Source organism: Danio rerio, chromosome 7 (genome assembly GCF_052040795.2).
Source record: "Danio rerio strain M-AB ecotype USA chromosome 7, GRCz13ab, whole genome shotgun sequence".
Lineage (NCBI taxonomy): Eukaryota > Metazoa > Chordata > Actinopteri > Cypriniformes > Danionidae > Danio > Danio rerio.
In genome coordinates this window covers 39,522,668-39,544,374 of record NC_141027.1, presented here as the reverse complement: position 1 = coordinate 39,544,374, position 21,707 = coordinate 39,522,668, and the positions used below count along the sequence as shown (strand labels likewise).

Here is a 21,707-nt window from a genome sequence, read left to right as displayed (position 1 = left end):
AGAAAACTTAACTTTTACAGTACACCACATTGGTTTTAATGCCAACCGCAGATGTCTTTGGCTAAAAGAGAGCTGGAGTGAGGACTTAATAAAAAATGTCTGACTCTGCAGTTCTCATTTCATACCAGGTAAGTTCACGCTATGCTAAATCATACACATTACTCATTTTTGATTGACTCATTTGATGATTTCAGCAAACAGTTAAATGTAGTTAATTAAACTTCGGACACTGAATGCTTAGAATGAAATGTAAAAATGTGAGTTCACATACCCTGCTGTACAAGTGCTGCTCGCTGTCAGAATGCAGTAGTTTTGCTTGTTGATGATTACCCAGGCCTTGTATAGCTCCGTCTTCTTTCCTTGTCTTTGGCTAGGCAGAACCTCGGTTTTTAGCACTACAAGGTTTTGAATCTGGTAATCATGGAACATTTTTTCTTGCACATGACTACACAGAACAAGACTGTTGGCATTCAAAGACTTGTAGGCCTTTAACTTCTCCTTTGTAAAAACACTTGGAGTTTCAATGAGATAGTTGTATATTTCGGGCTGGATGCTGGGCCATTTCATCTTATCCAAAAGCCATTAGGAAGGTGCTAACGCAAATAGACCTGTCAGACGAACGCCGCGCACTTTAATGTTAATTTTGCCGAATCACTGTGCTTATCACTGGGTGACAAGCTGTTATAATACGCTGAAAGCATAATGTAAATAATATTAATAATATGTAATCAATATAACTTATTTCTAATGCAACAACAAACTCTGTACCGCATCAGATGTCATTCCCTTGCTGTAAATGCTAGCACTCCTGTTTTTTTCTGCAACCTCGCTGCCACGCATCCTGAATGTTTACAAACATGATAATTCGTCTGTAATTTTGGAGATACAGTGCTTCAGCACCCATCAGCCTGCCTTATTGAGCAGAGCAAAGACGATTGACGTTCCGCCAAAAGATGGTGACAGAGACATAATAAGCCCTTAGAGGAGAAAAACTGTGGAATTTCAAATTACAGCTTATCAAATAATTTTAAAACAGGTAAGTGACTTTCTAAGTCGATCTCTCACTTTTGTATGTTGTAGTGCTGTATTTATACCATAGTCTGGTAGTGTTTCTCGCAGTGTTTGCTTTGCTTTGGCTTTTTCGGGGATAATTATTGTGATATCCCGATTGCAGCAGAGAATACTGGGAAATCTGTCTAGACTGATCGCATTTCATGCCGTTCAGCCTTATAATCTTAAAATTTCAGCAGAATAATCTGTTTTGTCATCACTTTAGACTATGTTAGAGAATCATTCAAACACTAGCCCCAAAGTGACGTTTGTAAAGTAGCGACAGTTTCTGTTGTTCTGACGTCAGCTGCAATGTGAATGAATGGCGGAGGAAAGTAGTATTTCATAAAAAAGGGTTTTTAGATTCTCTGTGTTGGATTTTCTTTTTTATATACACTAATATGCTGTTGAATGAGTAGCAGTGCGATATGGCTGTATGTTGTCTCTGGTGGGATACTAGGGCACCAACGCACACCTCCCACCAGTAATGATATACAGCCACCTCACACTGCAACTCGTTTGATATTGCACATATTTATATATATATATATATATATATATATATATATATATATATATATATATATATATATATATTTACACGAACGCGTCTCAGATGCAGATGTTATAACAGATCTTCTAGCCAATCAGAATCAAGAAATTTAACAGATCAAGAAATAAAAGGAAATGTATGTTGTGTTTGTTGGGTTGTTGTATTAATAGATTAGTTTACCCTATAAAGAAAATTATGTTATTATTTGCTCATCTTCATGTTGTTCCAATGCCCTGAGAACTTTATTTATCTTCAGAACATAAATAAAGATATTTTAGATGAAATCCGAGAGCTTGTTAAACCTTCATAGACAGCAAGGCGAAAAATAGATGATGGGAGAAGATCAGATCCAGAAAAGTAAAGAAAGACACTGTCAAAGCATTCCATGTTTATTTAGTAATAACGTATTTTGATTCCTTTCTTAGACTTTGTGTTCTCAAGGCAAACAAAGGTCTCTGGGTATTGGAGCGACATGAGTAATTGATAACAGAATTTTCATTTTTTTGGTGAACTAATCCTTAAAGGTTAAAAAAAAGAAGTCGATCCTTGTTAAATTGAGTTTGACCTTCACTTATCTCTTAACCCAGATGTGCCAGACTTGCTGACAATCTGTTGATGGGTGAGGATTGAGCATTTTATTTGTCAGTTGTTGTGTCAAAGGTCATTGTGTCATTTTTAAATACTCATCTCACAGACAGGGCAATAAAAACTGAGGTTATTCAAGCAACATTGGTTTATAGTCGAAAAATACAACATAAAAAATGAGACAGAACATTACAATACATATCACACATGCAGAAGCATGTCCTAATGCCAATCGGGTCTGGTTGAATCCAATAGCTTTTTGAGGACAATAAAGATTTTGTTAGGTTTTTGTTAAAGCTTTTCAAACACATGCAATTGTTTTGGAAAATCTCCTTTCCATACTTGGCTTGCAGAATCCAGGCTTTGCCCCAAATACCCTGGAAAAAAGTCTCTGGCTTGAAATATCTCACAAAATATTTCTTGTTGTGGCTTTTCGTTAAGTATCCCAAATAAAGGTGGAGGATTGGAAATATGAGCCATACAATGCTGTTTGCAAAAGTATGAATTGATTTCAATTGTTTTTGCTTTTATCTTGTTGTTTTGTCTCTGTTCAGTGCACCATTGAGTGTCCTAAGCAAAGCAGATAAATGCTAATAACTTTAGGAGGATTTAGAGCCAGTAAATGGAGTTAGAAATCCTGGCCAGTTTCCCTGGACGTGGTCAAGCTCCATATTAGGGATGCATAATATTAATGAAACAAGTTTGATAAACCGGCCGATAAGGGTTGTTTTCTCAAAATGATTGGTTGAAATGTAAGCATTGGCATTGAACAGATATGGAAAATTATGCTGATTTGCCTTGCTGATATGATGATGGTGCTTTATATAAGAATACAAGACTACAATAGTTTACATGTCTGCCAGTAGTGCTAGTAGTAATATCAGGTCAGCAGCCTGGTCATTTGTGCAGTAATTTCTGTGGTTATAAGGTGATTTAGATTTACCATTTTTGATTGTTGTCTTGGAGTGCAAGTACAGAATGCCTCTGTATACAATTATACCCATTCATAAGTTATTTATTAAAGGTGCAGTATGTAAGTAAGACACCCAGTGGTTGAAGACCAACAGCAGTAAGTCTCGAGCCTTAAAGCTGATTTAAATTGTGCTCTAAATAAAAGCAACAGCACACAATAGAAGAATTATTTTTCATATTTAAAGTAGTTTTAGTTCTTCTAACCAATGCCTTGAATTGATTGTTGAGTTGGCTAAAGTGGCATTGGGCATGTTAAAAAACAAAAACAAAGACAGCCTTTCCATCACGTAACACACATTTTCAAAGAAGAATAACTGACTTCAGCATTGTTTTTTAGATAAACAAGAATGTTTACTTATAATGTTTCTTAAATATCTGCAAACATATTATGGTATTTCTGCTTTAGAAGAAGAGACAAAAACTTACATACAACACCTTTAACAGTCACTAGTCTAGTGTGTGTTGTGTGTCAGCCTCTCAGCAATAACAGGTTTCTCATGTGTCTTGATGGCGGCCCTGGTACAACATTTGATTTATATGGGGCACTGTACATGTTAGGCTGGAAAAATAACTGTAAACCACATGAATTGCATTAACTTATTTGATAAAATCACAAATCTGATTTGATTTAATGGTTAAAATCCAAGACTCGTGGCGTTATTTAGAGCCACCAAATATACACGCTATATATACACTCCATATCTGCTCTGTTAACTCCATGTCTGCTCCATATCTGCTCCGCTTCTTTCCCCTGTATATATATATGGTTCTTATATGAATTTCAATGGCTGCTTTTTTAAATATTTAGAATATCTTGTTTTGTGTTCAACAGAAGAAAGAAGTAACAGTGGTGAGGAAATTTTCATTTTCACTTGAACTTCCCCTTTTACACTTTCTGAAAAACACACAAATAATAAACCAAAAAATCTTAATTGACTAAACGAGTAAAAACATTTATTGGCTTATTCCCAAAAATTCAATATCGAGCATCACTTTATCTCTGCTGTAAGCACCACTTAGAAAACCATTGTCATCCTATCAGAATCTGTTCTAATGTACTACAGTTATATTCTATAATAAACAAATTGCTATCGTCCATTGGCATGGACATTAATATAGTTTTCACAACAGTAACTAGTTTGCGTTCTCACTATGAACAGGCCTTTGTGGTCATGAAAGCTACTGCACAGCACTCCAACAATGTAGGACAGATTATTTTTGTACTTTCATCATTTGAGAGATATTCTACTATATTTTTAAACCCAAGTTAAAGTAGACTTACATTTTAAGCACACAGTACTGAAAATAAGAACATCATTTTAGATCCACACAGCTGGCAGTTTTACGAAGCGAATGTTAACTGACATTGATCACAAATTGAGTTATTGTATCTTTTGTAATCGGAAGAGGAAGAAAGCCAGCAGTTGTTAGATATCAGAGCACATAGGATCAGATACGCTACAGCTCTGCTGAAGTAAATGGGGCATAGCAGGAGGTAGAGCTGGATCGTGTCAGCAGAGCAGAACATTCACCCCCCGGTCAGATACCCTCTTCACTTCCCAGCAGGCTGCCGTCGCTCTACAGAGGCCTGAGTGCATTCTTCTGTCCTCCCACACTACACACATCCCCTCTGGAGCATCACTGCAGACTAATTACAAATACAAGAAACCTGTTATAGGCATTAGATGTCAAATAAACTGTACTATTGATTTTGCAGCCCATTAGAAGTTCATATATTGCGCAGCCATTACAGCACTGAGTAATGTTTAAATGGCTCATGCTCAGTTCGTGGATGCTTGTTCTAGAAAACACTTAAGATCGAAACATTTACATTAGACATGCACTTCCAATTGCATTTAATGAAGTACACCTAGTCTTTTTTCCTTTTTGGTGGCATCTGTGATTTTTTTTCATCAACAATTACTTGACTGCCGTCTAGTTTATCTGTCAGAAAAAATCACCTGTAAATATGTTCATACAAAATGCTTGTGGGTGCTTTAATTATGTGCTCTAGCTTAAATATTTCAGGCCTATATTTGATGCAGTAATTAAGAGAACATTTTTTCCATCCAAAAATTGGCGAAGGACACACGTGTTAGAAATTCAGTGCAAGTGTTAAAAATAGCTTGTCAGACTTCAGGCTACGCAATTATTAGTGTAGATGGGATAGGTTTTTGGGTCATAAAAGAAGTAATTTTTTGCCAGTTATTATCAAGCAATATTCAAGTGTGAACGCTTGAATTATAATTTATTCAACCCTCTAATTTTTGTTGCATCAGTCATTGTTACGATATAACTTTTAAAGCTGGAAGCATTAACATCTTGAACAAATTATTTGAAACTTATCGTTATTGATCGATATGAAAAAAAATATATAGAGAGTTTGCATTTTTGCCATTTCACCCAGCCCTATAATCTTGCCAACCTTTCTGTAAGAAATTCAGGGTAGATGACTTTTATTTCCAATTGGATTGAACAACCATCTATTTAACAGTCTTATCCATTTCATATGTTCCAGTACGTGCTTTACTTGTCTTGTTGTGTCAGAGAGCCAGCAATAAGAGAGATGTGTCTCATACCTGTCCACCTGAGTCCTTCCTTCCCACCTGCCTTCCTTCCTCAACCAGCACACAATTAAAGCTCTGCACCCTATCAGCTGACAGAGCAGAGACAGCCACCTCCAAGGACCGATAATGACATTGTTCAGTAGCAGGAGGCACGACAGCTGAATCATTGGCCTGCACGTTGACTGATATCCCGGAGCAGTCAACCTACTGAGTAGCCCTGGACAGCTACCAGCCATCCATAGCCTATGAATCCCCTGAGAAGACAGCAGTTTCCTCATGAGATTCCCAGCAACTCTGGAACAAAACAAGAACTACTCCATTTCACAAAGACAACCTAGGACTCATTAGATGCTACAGAGGTGGAGGAATGTGTTGGAGGTTTTACAAATCTGTTCGGCAAAGACAACCGAGCTTGGTGGCCCTTTAGCTGAGCAAGCTCATTATCTTACTTGAACTTGAATTCTCTTATTAACAACCCTTTCCTCAGAAGTCTTCTTTCTGGCCAGCTCAGCCAAAGAGCAGAAGTATTAATGAGCTAAGATGTTTCCATGCTCTCTGATGCATTTACTTCATCATAATATATGGCTTCAAGAAGCAGAAATTAACAAAGCGTCTCAAGTTCTGAATATGGAAATGCTCTACATTGAAGTTAACCAGTATTATAATAGGGACAAGAAATGTAGTTGGTAGTCATACAAAGAACCAAGGTACATGTATAACTGCATGTTTGATGGCAAGCAGACTCTACTAATTAACAGTATATTTATGTAATCTAACATCTGTTCCAAAGTGAGTGGATATCAGTTTCACTGGTGTCAGTTGGTAAGATGTGTAGTTAATGGTATAGATTCTTGAAAATTCTATTATTTATTTCATGTTTATTTATATAGCACAATGTAGATTATGTCATAGCAGCTTAACATAGAAGTTCTAGTAAACTGAAACTCAATAAAATGCCCCTAAAATCAGAAGGTCCATAATTGACCATATTTGGATTGAACGCGTATGTTAATGAGCTCCGCTCTAACGCTCGATTAAAACTGGGCCTCAGCCTCAATGCTTGACTGAGGGCTTGTCTGAAGTTGGGGCCCTACCCAATCATTATAGTAGTGTCAGCCAATGAAATTAGTCCACTGTTGGCTACTGTCTGAGGTGGGGTGTTTGCAAAAAGCGATCTAATTGGCTGGCGCTTCCGTTGGCGCTTGAAAGGTTGGAAAATTCTCTACATCTACACCGAGCAAAGCCACTGAAGCGGCGCTGACAGATCCACAGTTCGGTTTGACAACGCTAAACATCACTCAATCAAAGTAAATGTGAAGCATTGATGCTGACGCCCCCTGTGAATGTGGTGTAATGTGCAGCTCTCAGTCAAACAAAGCATGATGTGTGCTGAACATGGCAATATAATACTTAATTTGTCAAAAATATTTTATAAAACAAAGTTTCCTAGATAAATCTTTTTAATTAATGGTTGAAGGTTTGTTTTACCTAGATGGTAAACCTTGATTTTCATCAGCCATTACTAGTCTGTAGTTTCACATGATTCTACGGAAGTCATTTTAATTTGCAGATTTGGTATTCAGTAAATATTCTTTATTATCACTGAATAAAAATTGTGCTGCTTTGATAGTGTTACACACATCAATATAAAATATATGATTTTCAGAACCAATTAAGGAGGACAACAAGGCTTTTCAGAGAAATGATTGTTACGGTGGATAGTTGATTTGGGATTTTCAGTTACCAGCAGAGACAGTGGACAAATCTAGCTCATAAAGCTGCTGAAGGCTCTGGGAGCTCTTTTTGAGAAACCATTAACATTATCCTTCCCAAGTCAATAATGCCAGGAATCTGCTGGGGATCATAAATCAGAGTAATTGTAACTCCAACTAAATATAAGCCATCACAACTGATTTAGCATTTAACACCAGCAAGCTCATTAAATGTCTAATTAGGAATGGAACAGTTGTCAGAATTTGTTGGTTTGTTGGTGGCCTTACACTGAAGGCAAATAATAATGTAAGGTAAAAGAAGCGCTGTGTATTTTTTGTTTAAAATAGAGAACCAAGCCCTATTTCGCAGTTCCTGAAATCAAAGAGCTGCCTTTTGAGTTGTCTAAACTTAAAAATCAATGGATTGCTAAGGGCTTTTTTTCTGCAATACCAGCACATACAGTATTAGTTTTGTTTTAATTAAGTGGGCTATAAGTCAAATTAAATTAACTGCTTCGCTCTAGTTCTTTTTTTTATCACAGTCCTTTCTTGTTAGAGCAAAGAAGGTATAGCAAGTCATCGTTCTGTGAATAAGATATGTAAGATTTTTGCCCCCTTTCCATGCTTCCCCCTCGCTATTTTAATTTCTTATTATGTTTGCGCAGGTTTGGTTCCACGTGCTTCTCATAAATGCAAGCTCAGTGGGTTTTAGTGCAGCAAGAGGATTTTTGTGACATTGCAAAGTAAAATCCCAAATAAAATTCTGACAGTCACTGCAGGGCAGATGTGTTTTTTTATATCTGTAAATTCTCAGAGCTGGAGGGCTTTTCCAATGGTTGTAGAGCTCCAGCCTTAAGATTGTTATAGATACTGTACACACACCACATCCATTGATGTAAAAACTGCAGCAAGTTTATGAATATTTTCTCTGATTTCATTTGTAGTATGTCCACCGCTGTAAAGGCGATAAAATAAGGGGGCATTTGTATATTAAAATATGCCCATATAGTGTGCAAAATGCTTGCAGAAGCAATTTCATGCAATTATTTCCCCAATAGTATGTCTACAGTACGTTTAACGAAAATGAGCACAACTTCTCAACTGTCTCATCTGTGATAGCCAGAATCAAATTAATTCAATATTACAAAACTGGAAAGAGCTTTAGTATTATTTAAGCCCTGGTCATATCACATGATTTTGTCACTGTTTTGGCTTTATTTCCTTGACATAGGGTGTCGTTTGAGATTCTAAATGACGAATAAGCGTCATGTCACAAGATTTAATCATTTTTTTCTCGCGTGTGGCATAGTTCATGGCAACCGATACCATGTCTGTGCCACCTCAGAAAGTGTAGCAGATGTAATTTTTTCCCCGATCTTCAAGTTTCGTCATGTAGGTGACGCTGGACAATAGGAGCATATAATTTCTTAGTTATATCTGCCGGTTCTGCTGTTAATCCGTGGGTCATCATAATCAAAAAAGACGCTGCATATTTACTTATGGGTGGGTCTTGGGTGGAAAAGATCATTGGTTATGCAAAGTTTAAGTATTTTCTCTAAAATATTAACATTTTATAAGCAATTGCATTTGACAGACTGGCTCAAATATGCAAACACCTCCATTTTCACAATGACTTTCAGAGATCTCTCAGCCTTCTGACCGAGTTCGTTCTTTCAAGGTAATCTGAAAACACGTTCAGTGCTTCTAATACATTATAAAAGCCTTTCCTGCTTGTTCAAATTACTTGATTGAACTAATTAAACTTAAACTGACCATCGCGATGTTTGATTTTGCCATTATAAATGAAAACAATATAATTTAATATAAGTTTATCTGAAACTGAATATTTCACAGTGAGGCAGTGGCGCAGTAGGTAGTGCTGTCGCCTAACAGCAAGAAGGTCACTGGGTCGCTGGTTCGAACCTTGGCTCAGTTGGTGTTTCTGTGTGGAGTTTGCATGTTCTCCCTGCCTTCGCGTGGATTTCCTCCGGGTGTTCCGGTTTCCCCCACAGTCCAAAGACATGCGGTACAGGTGAATTGGGTAGGCTAAATTGTCCGTAGTGTATGAGTGTGTGTGTGAATGTGTGTGTGGATGTTTCCCAGAGATGGGTTGCGGCTGGAAGGGCATCCGCTGCGTAAAAACTTGCTGGAAAAGTTGGCGGTTCATTTTGCTGTGGCAACCCCGGATTAATAAAGGGACTGAGCCGACAAGAAAATGAATGAATGAATGAATATTTCACTCATTTTTATTTAGACTAGATTATATTTTATTTAACAAACCAGTTTGTGCTTTGGCGCTAAAGTTTATAGCGCAATGGTTGTTGTTTGGACTGGTTGTTGATGGTAGATGTTATTCTTGCTTATCTAGTAGATAACAGACCAAGAAAAAATATATTAAAATTAAGATACAAATTATACCAAACGAAATTAATTTCAAAAAGATATACAAATTATTTTTAGTGCCCGTCCATTACTCAACTGTGCGGGTGGATTATGTGTTTTACTCTGTGGAAAATAAGGATTTAATTAATGTTTCACTGTGATTGTTTTGTTACAAGCCTCTGTTGTAAGTTTGCTTTTGTTTTTTTTTGTTTTAAATATGTCATTATTTTGTCTTGAGCATGATTTTTGTTTGGTGCTGATGTGCTTTCATTTTCTCCGTCTCACTCGCGGCAAGTTCAGACGAGGTGTTTAATAAGAAACCATGGCTGGAAAGTACACATTTAGATTTAAAAGAAAATATCTTAATATTAAAAAGGAAATTTAGGTATGATCCTATCCATGTCAAAAGGAATGCCCTTTAATAAAGTAGCCTAAGTGTCAGCAAGCATGAGTGTTTATTGTGATTGACTTAAGATAAAAAAAAACAAACATTGAAATTAAAAAGATAAAAAATATTGTTACAGCAACACTTGTGACTTCTTTGGGAAATAACGCTCATTGTAGATGTCACGGGCTGACTGATCGTGAAGGAACATGTAGTCTGACATGTTTGTTACACAGCAAGTCACGCAAGTCAAAACAAAATTGCATAATCTGACATAGCAACTTTCGTAACTTACAATAAAACTTGTTTGTCCTGACCAGGGCTTTAGTCTAACTCCAGTCATGTTTAACTAAAAGGAGAAAAGTAAATCTACGATCGCTTGAGGGTGAGTAAATGATGGCATACAGGAGATCAAAAAAGACCTCTTTTCCCAATACAAGAATGATTGTTGTTGTAGGACAACTTCGATAAAAGGTTTTGATCCACTTCAAATGTTGACTAGTGTATACCCAAAATGGATAGTTCACCCAAAAATGAGAATTCATCATTCATCAAAAAGTCATCATTTGCATTTCAGAGTTTTAGAAGAGTTTCTTTCTTCTGATAAACACAAAGGAAGATCATTTTTGTTGATCATTGTTTTTGACTATGGATGTCATTGTTTACCATTTCTCTGTGTTTTTTTTAAATACTTTCTTTTGTGTTCAACTCATTCAAGGTCTGGAACCACTTGAGTGGGAGTAAATAGTGAGTAAATGTTCATTTAACAAATCTATTTAACAAAGATCGGATTTTTGATTTTGCCCCGTACTGTTTGTTGTCCGTAATTCAGCAGCCATAATAAAATATGCAGCGTGTCCATGAACAATTCTTCAGTGTGATTTAATCCTATTAATATTTAACTAACACAAATGTTCAAATCAATGATTCATGAACTATCAACAGTGTTCTTTGTTACTACATTGATTACTACTTCTATGTTACATCATTGTATTGCTGCCTAAGTTTAAATCTGAGACTAATAAGACTGTATGTTTTCATATATCAAAACAAACATATGATATAAAGTTGGAAAACTACAGTACATTCACTTAAATCAAATCTTACTTGAGTAAAAGCCTTTGCTCCATACTTTGTTGATGCACCTTTGGCAGCAATTACAGCCTCAAGTCTTTTTAAACATGATGCCACAAGCTTGGCCCACCTGTCTTTGGGAATTTTTGCCCATTCCTCTTTGCATTACCTCTCAAGCTCTATCAGGATGGATGGGAAGTGACGGTGTACAGCCATTTTCAGATCTCTCCAGAGATGTTTAATAGGATTTAGGTCTGGGCTCTGGCTGGGCCACTGAAGGACATTCACTGAGTTGTTTTGCAGCCACTCCATTGATATTTTGGCGGTGTGCTTTGGGATATTGTCATGCCTGAAGATGAACCGTCGCCCAAGTCTGAGGTCAAGAGCACTCTGAAGCAGGTTTTCATTTCGGATGTCTGTACATTGCTGCATTCATCTTTCCTTCCATCCTGACTTGTCTTCCAGTTCGTGCTGCTGAAAAACATCCCCACAGCATGATGCTGCCACTACCATGCTTCACTGTAGGGAGTGTATTAGCCTGGTGATGAGCGGTGCCTGGTTTTCTCCAAACGTAACGCCTGGCATTCACTCTAAAGAGTTCAATTTTAGTCTCACCAGACCAGATAGTTTTGTTTCTTATGGTCTGATAGTCCTTCAGATGCCTTTTGGCAAATTTCAGGCGGTAAGTGACTTCCGTTTAGTCACTCTACCACACAGGTCTGATTGGTGGATTGTTGCACAGATGGTTGTCCTTCTGTAAGTTTCTCCTCTCCCCACAGAAGAACGCTAGAGCTCAGACAAAGTGACCATCGGGTTATTGATCACCTCCCTGACTAAGGCCCTTCTCTCCTGATCACATAGCTTAGATGGCCGGCCAGCTCTAGGCAGGGTCCTGGTGGTTCCAAACATCTTCCACTTTCGGATGATGAAGGCCACTGTGCTCATTGAAACTTTCAGAGCAGCAGAAATTTTTCTGTAACTTTCTCCAGCCTTGTGCCATGAGACAATCCTGTCTCAGAGGTCTACATTTAATTCCTTTGTCTTTATGCTTGGTTTGTGCTTTGACATGTACTGTCAACCCTGGTACCTTAAATAAGCAGGTGTATGCCTTTTCAAATCATGTCCAATCAACTGATTTTACCACAGGTGAACTCCAATTAAGCTGCTGAAACATCTCAAGAATGATCACTGGAAACAGAATGTACCAGAGCTCAATTTAGAGCTTCACAGCAAAGGCTGTGAATACTTATGTATGTTAGATTTTTTAGGGTTTTATATTAATTTTAATTAATATAATAATATTAATTAATTTGCAACAATTACAAATTTTTTTTCACATTGTCATTATGGGGTATTGTATGTAAAATTTTGAGGAAATTAATTAATTAATTTCCTGTGGAAAGAAAAGTGGAAAGTACTAGCACTATAAATACTTTTCGGATGCACTGTATTATAGGCAAATTTCATTTGGGTTGAATTATTCCCTTCTTTATCAGGAGTAGCCACAAACTATGATTTTATGTATAAGACATGTACTAGAAGTCCCATTGAGCAAAAACTCAGCTAAAAGACATAAGTTTCAAGGGGTTTATTTATATTAAGACACTTGATCTGCCATCAGGTGTCTGGTTTTGAGTCATTTATGAGCATCTTTATTGCATTGGTATTTCTCCTCTGTTATATGAAGGGCATGTGTGTGTGGATGAGGGATGATTATGTTTTTCATGAATGTTTGTGTACTCTGTTTATTGACCTTGAATCTGGTTTTATGCATGGCTGTTTTTCAGAGATGCGTTAATCCACGGATTCTTTTCGTCTGCTTCTCTTCCCTATCCTTCATTTCTGCTTATTAATCTCTGAATAACAAGACACATTTCCCAAACTCCTACAAAAAGCATGTCCAGGAAATCCCTGTCACTGCTGTTTAGACTTTGTACTGAAGTTTCCGACAGAGTGGCTCTGCAGATGACAGAGAGTGTAATGGCAGTGAGTAATTCACGACTGACTCAGTCTGGGCCCCAATGGCTCAGGCAATGGAATGAATCCAGTTTAAATATTCCTGTAAAAGCGTGATTTATTTCGGTTGTCCAGATGCTCTCAGTCCACACAGCAGCTGGAGTCCTGAGCACCGTTTATCATTCAGCATCAGCCACTGACCCAATCAAAACCCTAAAAAAACACTCACGCTTCCACAAAAATAGATGATTAAAACACACTTTAGCATGTGTAGCAATCGTCTGGGCTTTCCTCCTAGTGCCACCGGAATAGCCGTCACTTTACCCCAGCAAATCCATTACTCAGGTCCAGCAGGGAGCTCTGTCTGCTTAGGCCCTGAGCCACTTATTCATCTTCAGCAGTGTGGGCAATGTTACACAACCTGCCCTTCTGACCCGGTCCTGCTACAAGACAAGAGTTTTAATTTCATTTGGTTTCATAGTGTGTGCGTGCGTTTTTTTTTTTTTTTGTGTGTGTGCTTTATTACTGTTAAATGGAAATAAATGTAATGCAATGAATTTAGCTAATAATAGGAGCACTAACTGAAGCTCAAGTAGCATTATTTTGGTGATACTTTAGATTGGGGGCACGTATATTCTTAAATGATTGTTACTAGCATATTAATACAACGCTGGCTGTTTATTAGTTCAATTCAATTCATGTTTATTTATATATCGATTTTACAATGTAAATTGTGTTAAAGCAGCTTAACATAGAAGTTCAAGTAAATTAAAACTGTCTGTCCAGTTTTCTCAGTTCCAGTTCAGTTTAATTTAGTTCAGTGTGGTTGAAATTTCACTGCTGAAAGTCCAAACACTGAAGAGCAAATCCATCGATGCGCAGCTCCACAAGTCCTAAGCCAAGCAAGCCAGTGACGTCAGTGTCAAGGAACAAAACTTGACCAATTGATGAAATGAAAGAAAAAACCTAGAAAGAAACTAGACTCTGTTGAGCATGACCATTTCTCCTCTGGCCAAACTTCCTGTGCAGACCTGTAGACTAGGCGCCAGGGACTGGAAAACGCTGGACGCCTATTGTGGATAACTGCAGGTGTGAGTAGGTCACCGGGGAGTGTTCAGGCTGACCCAGAGGATCAATGCGAAGACTCGTCTGTCACTGTGGTCATACAAGAATCAGTCTCATCCTCTCCACCCTCTTCATCACCGCCACAGCATCTGTTCAGGATATGGCCTGGACCAGGATTATGGATACCTTGGCATAATTTCTTCACAGTTCTTGGATCGTTTCAATGGTGCTGCATAATGACTGGGGGCCTCGGGATGAGAATCCCAGGTGGAAATAGAGAATAACGAAAATAATTAGCGTAGCTGCTGTTCATAGTGTATATAATCGAGATGCAAAAATGAAGTGCTATAAATGAAAATAGTAGTTGTACAAATAAACATAGAAACAAACATGTATGAAAATGAGAGTTACTAACAAAATGTGTGGTGCATTAAGACAGAAGGAGTGTGTACTAAAGGTGGTTTGTGAAGCCCACTCACCTGTGTGGAGCACACTCATGCATCATGCTGTTATGCCTGTATGCTTTACTAAAAAGATAGGTCGTTAATCTAGTTTTAAACTGAGAGAGTGTGTTTGAGCCTCGGTTGTTATCAGGAAGGCAATTCCAGAGTTTAGGAGCCATAAATGAGAAGATGCGACCTCCTTTAGTAGACTTTGCTATTCTAGGTACTACCAGAGATCCTCTTGAGAAGCCAACCTTTGAGAAGGTTGGTTAGATAAACAGGAGCTAAATTATTTAAAGCTTTATAGGTATGAAGCAATCTTTTATAATTAATGCAGAACTTAACAGGCTGCCAGTATTAGGATGATAAAATTGGGGTGATATGATCATATTTTATGGACCTGGTAAGAACTTTGGCAGCTGCATTTTGCACTAACTGAAGTTTATAAATGGAGGATGCTGGGCAGCCAGCAAACAGAGCATTACAGTAGTCCAGCCTAGAAGTCATAAAAGCATGGACTAGCTCTTCTGCATCTGAGATGGATAGCATACTTCGTAACTTAGTGACATTTCTCAGATGAAAGTAGGTGGTTTTTGTGACATGGGAGATATTATTTTCAAAAGTTAAGTTGCTGTTTAATATAACATCCAGATCTTTTACGATTAGATCATTTACATGTCTCTTAAATTATAAGTAAATGCTTCCTCAATTGTTAGTTGCTTTGAACAAAATAATTTCTTAATAATTATATATAAATGGAAAAAATGCAGGTGATAGAATTATTTTTTTTTTATCCTTTGTTTGCTTGATTTCTTTCAAGAGCACACTTCAACATGAAATGCGTCTTCCACATTCAGAACTGAAATTGGACATCTTTCATCATTTTTATTGTTGTTTTTTCATGAACCGATCTCCATCTTCTTTCTCTCTGCTCTACTTGGCCTGCAGTGAATGAGTGGGCATGAGTGACGGTGGGTGGATGGACAAGTTTGCGTGTGTGTGTCAAAAAGTGAAATGCAGGTCCAGTCGAGCAACAGCCTCATCATTGCACTAAATCATTGGCCTGTTCAATTAACACACTCCTGCTTAAATCTCTCTTCCTGTCCTCTCAGACTCTCTTGACCTCACTCACCGAACACATGCACACAAACACACACTGGGTGATAAAAACAAATCCATCTTTATAAATGTGCATAATTACTCAGTCACCTGCCAAAACTCACCTGCCCTTGTTTAGCTTGTGTGCCCTTACATTTTTTTTCCACCCAGCATCGTCCGCACACACACTCACACGCCAGCAAAATGACAAACACTTCAATCACACGCACCCATACAAAATTACAAATAGCCCTAATTACACCTCCCACACACTCGCACCTGATGCTTTATTCAGAGACCTCTGCACAATCACACACGTTGATGCATGAGACCAGAGCAGCGCGTTATTGTTCCCTTAATGCTTTCAAAAAGTGACTTCATCTAAACCATTGTTGTGAATCAACCGTCCCAGCTCACTCACATTTGTGTTCTCCCCATGTTTACACTGTGTCTGTCTTTTGAATATTACTACCATTCTGCGGTTTGAGAGATGGCTTCATCTGGATGCAGATTGCCATGGAAACAATAAAGGATTATAAAATGTGTGTAACCGAAAATGAAAACAGGAATCAAAATTAATCTTGGAGTTGACATGTGGTTTCGAGAGCAGAAGCTGGATCATTTTCTCTCTGCACACTGCCGCTTGGCTGAATAGTAGTACTATGTATTTTATGTGAGGTTTATAAGGTCTCTCTCTCTATCTATCTCTCGCTCTCTCCTGCCAGTCTGCGCTTTTATTCATTAGTGTGGGCTGAACAGATGTGACTGTCTGTTAGTCGCTAAATCACTTTTATTGCACCTCAACTTATGGCAATTCTGCAGCTTCTGCTAATTTAGCAAAAAGATTGTTACACAGAGTAATGCTTGTGTGCAAATAGAGATTTGAATGTGGAATGGAAATCTGGCAGATGCAGAGGCTGACACTGCAGTCGGTTTTTGGCAAATTTTATGAGCGCGCTTGCTAAACGTCCTTGCTCTAAAAAGAGAAGCTGAATGTTCAGTTTAAATAAAGCAGATTAAAGCGTATTTAAAATATGACAAACTTTATGACACTCATTATGTGCTGTCTAATGCATTTTCAGTTAGAGCCTATACTTTGTTAAGCCTTTGTATAAACAGGTTGTCAGTATATACTTGACTTTGTTAAGGTTTATATATGTTTAGGTAGGGTGGCACGGTGGCTTAGTGGTTAGCACAGTCGCCTCACAGCTAGAAAGTTACTGGTTTAAGCCTCGGCTGGGTCAGTTGACATTTCTGTGTGGAGTTTGCTTGTTCTCTCTGTATTAGAGTAGGGTGCTTCAGTTTCCCCCACAGTCCAAAGACATGCGTTATAGGTGAATTGGTTAAGCTAAATTGTCTGTAGTGTATGAGTGTGAATGGGTGTTACCAAGTGATGGGTTATAAATAATTACCTCCAACAGTTGTTTCAGAGCTCAATTTCACTGTCCTTTTTGCTGGGTCTAATATTAAACACAAACAGCAGCTGATAATTTAGAATGCTGTCAGTTTAAAAAGATAGTTCACGCAAAAAATAAATTATATTATTAATTACTCGCGCTTAGGGCTGAACAATATATCGTTTGAGCATTTATTTATTATATTTTTTGCTGATGCACTTTTTAGAAAAGGACATGATCATCCCAGTCAATCAAAACTAATGAAATCTTTCCAAAAAGAGCTATTCAAATAATCTGGTGAAAGTAGTCATATCACAATGTATATCCCTGCAAAACAAAATATTGCAATGTCAGATTTTTCCAGTATCGTGCAGCCCTACTCGTGCTCATGTTGTCATACTTCAGTGTACAGTGCTCATGAACGCGTGCCCTATACTGATACTGAGGAGAAGAAACTGTTGAATAAAGTCATTGTTAAGTCGTTACTAGCTTTAACTCGTCTACTAAAGATGAATATTTGGGTGTTTGGAATGACATATGGATGTATGATTCATGACAGAATTATCATTTTGGCATGTCGTTTTTGGGACGTTCAAGACATAATGTAAAAATGTGACACATTTGATTTTTTTCTATGCTTTTTACATCCTCTTAAGACATAACCAACTGTTTTCAAGAATACTTACAAGGATAATCGCATTGAAAAGCAAGCGGAAACAAAAGAGAAGAGTACTGAATTGTTTCACATCCTATTGTGCTTAAATGTTTTATATTTGCTTGAACTGGCAAGACTTTCCAACACGTACAGATTATCAAATTTAAAGATAATGGAAAAGTGGGACCATGACGAATCCACCAACTAATACCTAACCCACTATTTTAACTCTTAAAATAAAAATTTGTCTAGCTGCACGTTTTAAATGGCATCTATGATGAAAATCATCCTATAGAAGCTGTTTGGACAGAACTGTGTGTAGGTATAGTGTGTCCACAAGCATATTGGGGTGATATAAAGACAATAATTCTCTTTTTTTTATTTCCTGACATTAAAATATGAACCAAATCCTTCTGAAATATTTCTCACAAACGTTACATGAGATCTGCTTTCTTCATGTCTGTGACTGTGCTGTTTATCTGATGCAGCCGAGGCGGAGATTGTAGCACACTGACAGGCACATGAGAACTAGCATCAAAGGCACAGGCAACAAAAACAGCTACATTGTTTACAAAGCAGAAGATTCAGATTTTTCTTGAAACTATAATAAACAATCGGATGGGTGTTTTGAGCTGAAACTTTACAGACACATTCTGGAGGCACAAAAGACTTCTTTTAAATCTTGAAAAAGGGGTAAAATAGGTGCCCTTTTTATGTTGTATGTGTGTTAAACTTGCTGTTTAATAATACTTATTGGTTGTTATTATTATTAGGCACCTCTTGAGGGTACATCTCTAACTTTTTGTTTTGTTTATTTTCAGCGTCGGTGAACGTTCTGGTGCCTAACTGTAAGATCTACAACGATGCGAGCTGTGATATCTCAGCGGATGGGCAGTTGCTGGCCGTATTCATTCCCAGCAGTCAGAGGGGTTTCCCTGATGAGGGCATTCTGGCTGTTTACTCTCTCGCTCCGCACAACCTGGGAGAGATGCTCTACTCCAAAAGATTCGGTGGGTTATCCTAAGACATAAACAACTTAACCTTTTAAGTGCTGTTAGTTTGGTTAGTAAAACATGACTCTTTTTCCTTCGCTGACGAGGATTTAATATACTGATTGAGTCATCAGAGCTAAAATTATTTCAAACTTGTGCTTAATTAAATCGAAAGCAAAGGGACATGGCTGTTCGCATTGTGCTCTCACTTCCCTTTCTAATTGGCTGAACAGACAGCAATGATGGAGCTCTTTTAGAGACAGCTTTAATTAGATAGTCCCCGTTTAAAAGCCAAATGAAGGCAGTGCTGGGACCAGGCTGCTAATGGAAACCAATGATGAGGAAGTATGAGTCCTGCTTGTTTTAGATTAAAGTGATTTTAAACCCCGGTCTCTCTCTCTCTCTCTCTACGGATTGGTCACCGCCAGCGGCGGTAAAGGCCCAGAGGAACTATCATTCATCCTATCCAGTAACAGTGGATTAATGAGAGCAATCGACCAGGATCTTCAATACTAAACCGCTCATTTTCATTTGCTGATCATCACATCGCTAGTGCTCTCTCAGCCGTCCTGCACACACCAAGCAAGGCTGATTTCAAAAGTTAAATGGTTGCAAAATTCAATTAGGTTTTAGGATGAGAAATTATATTAGCTATAATTACAGTCTGTGCAGGTCTAGGTGTGAACTTTTCTAATTTCATGCTTTAACAGATTGGTCTGAATGCTCTGCTTCGAACATTTACAGCAATTAATAATGCAAAAAAAATGGGTGGTTTAGGATTAATAGGGTGCAAAATGTATTTCCTAGATTTTCATCATTTCAATTTTTCTTATATTAAGCATTAAGCTTCCTGCAATGACTAGACTTTTTGTTTTTTAAGGTTCGGAAATAGTTATATATATATATATATATATATATATATATATATATATATATATATATATATATATATATATATATATATATATATATATATATATATATATATATACTGTACATGACAAAAAAAACATTCCTGTTTACTAATTACAAAACAAGCACTATTACGTAAAATAATCAGTTCAACAACACTGACTACGTTTAAATGGACGTCAGTAATCAGTAATATTTGCCTTAATCTGATTAAGACAATAATGTCATTAAGGTGTTTACATTAGTTGCTTTTTGAATGTTCCTTTCCTAATTTTACATGTTATAGCACATAATTCGACTAATGTCATCGCATCCCTACACTATCCACATTGCCTCCGGAGTTTATGTAATTTTTTTAATTTCATTTTTAATAAGTCGACGTTAACTGCAGTTTGACACTTATATTTAAGAACATTGCATGCATGCTCTCCTCGTGAAAAACCAAGGTATTGAATGTACATATAAAGTAAGGAATGCTGGAAGAGTGTTGTTTTAATAGAATTTGATACCACAAGGCAAATGGAGGGAAACATCTGCATTTTGCGAATCAAGTTTCTGTGGTTATTTTCTGACTCAGTAGGTGCAGAGAAGAGTGTCAAACAGCCTTGTGTGTATAGACTATTGTCACAAAATGTGCCTATATTCCTACATGACGGAAATAGTTTAAGGTGTGTGCTTGTCTGTACTGCACTTCAATAATGTGACTAAAATCGGCATACTCCACATGTCTTAGGGCTCACACTATGTACAGATGCCTTGAATCGGACCAAAGCACACTTGTCCCCCCTCCCGTCTCTCCCGACGGCCCGCAATCACATTACAGTCGGGCCTGGGCACGCTTATGTCATCGATGATGTGCCGATCAGTAAGCGATTTCGTCCAGCACAGTAGAGATTTCTTCAGTAGAGATTTCTTAAGTCGTTGGAAATGCAGTGACACGCAGTCAAATATTTCGCCAAACAGATCAGCCACTTTTGACGCTCATAAACAATCATAAAGTCCTCATGCTGCAGGAATTAGGAGATTTCCTGAAGATGCAGCTGTCAAGCAGTTGAACCTACAGCCAATGAGAGAGCAGCAACCACTACTATGGGTATTTGCAGGCCAACATGAGGCTGGGGGAGAAGTAAAAGGGCTTCTTTTCGGTCTATTTGGACCCAAAAAATGGAGGAAAAACTAGTTTAAATTTGGCAGGAGCACCCGTGTTTGACGTGTCATCTGAGCAATACCACAACCAGGTCAAAAAAGAAAAAAAAATCAGGAGAAATTGCTAATTCCACTCAAAACCCAGGTTAGCAAAATAAGTACATTTTCTACCCCACTAAAGGCTTCTATCTTATTATGTAGTTAATAACAAAGGATATACTATGTGACCGAGTTGTTTTTATGTCACTTTTCGTTTTGTTGTAAGAAGCGAGACAAAGTTGCCGCCGAGTCTCCTACTGTAAAGTCATGCAGTTTGAAACCCCCTGATGCTAATTTATCCTGCAGTGTAAACACAGCAGAATGCTAGAATGGAATGCTACCCCAGATAGTCATGCAGTGTCAAAGCTGTGACGACTTTGAAAATTGTGCAAAAATCGTCTGAACTTGGCATTAGTCAGCTTTCAGATAATGCTAAAAATGGACACACACTGAAAAAAAATGATTATTTGGATTTACTAAAATCCAGTTTGCTACAATTAAGGTAAAACAATAATTATGTGCAAATAATATATATGTGCCGAATTTAAACAAACAAATTGAGTTTAATATTGCTACATTTTATTTGTTTAAATTCCAATCCCATATAAATTGTTTGCAACCACTTGTCGTAAAAAATTTGTAAACCCAAATAAATTTCTTTCTTTTTTTTTATGTATGACTGTGATACTTCAGTGATATTTCAGTGTATGGTTTTATGGTCCAG

General features: G+C 37.5%; 1 protein-coding gene across 8 annotated transcripts in view; it reads left to right on the top strand.

Annotated features, from left to right (window-relative positions):
* The window catches only part of ambra1a (autophagy and beclin 1 regulator 1a), a 106,437-nt gene that overhangs the window by 45,714 nt on the left and 39,016 nt on the right, over positions 1-21,707 (top strand). For 5 of the 8 annotated variants that reach the window (XR_015494511.1, XR_015494510.1, XM_087258659.1 and 2 more), the window contains 1 exon segment: positions 18,716-18,904. Coding sequence is in view for 3 of the 8 variants with exons in the window: in XM_087258659.1 (XP_087114785.1) it covers positions 18,716-18,904 (189 nt within the window). In the remaining 5 variants the exon portion in view is untranslated. 8 annotated transcript variants of the gene reach the window in all.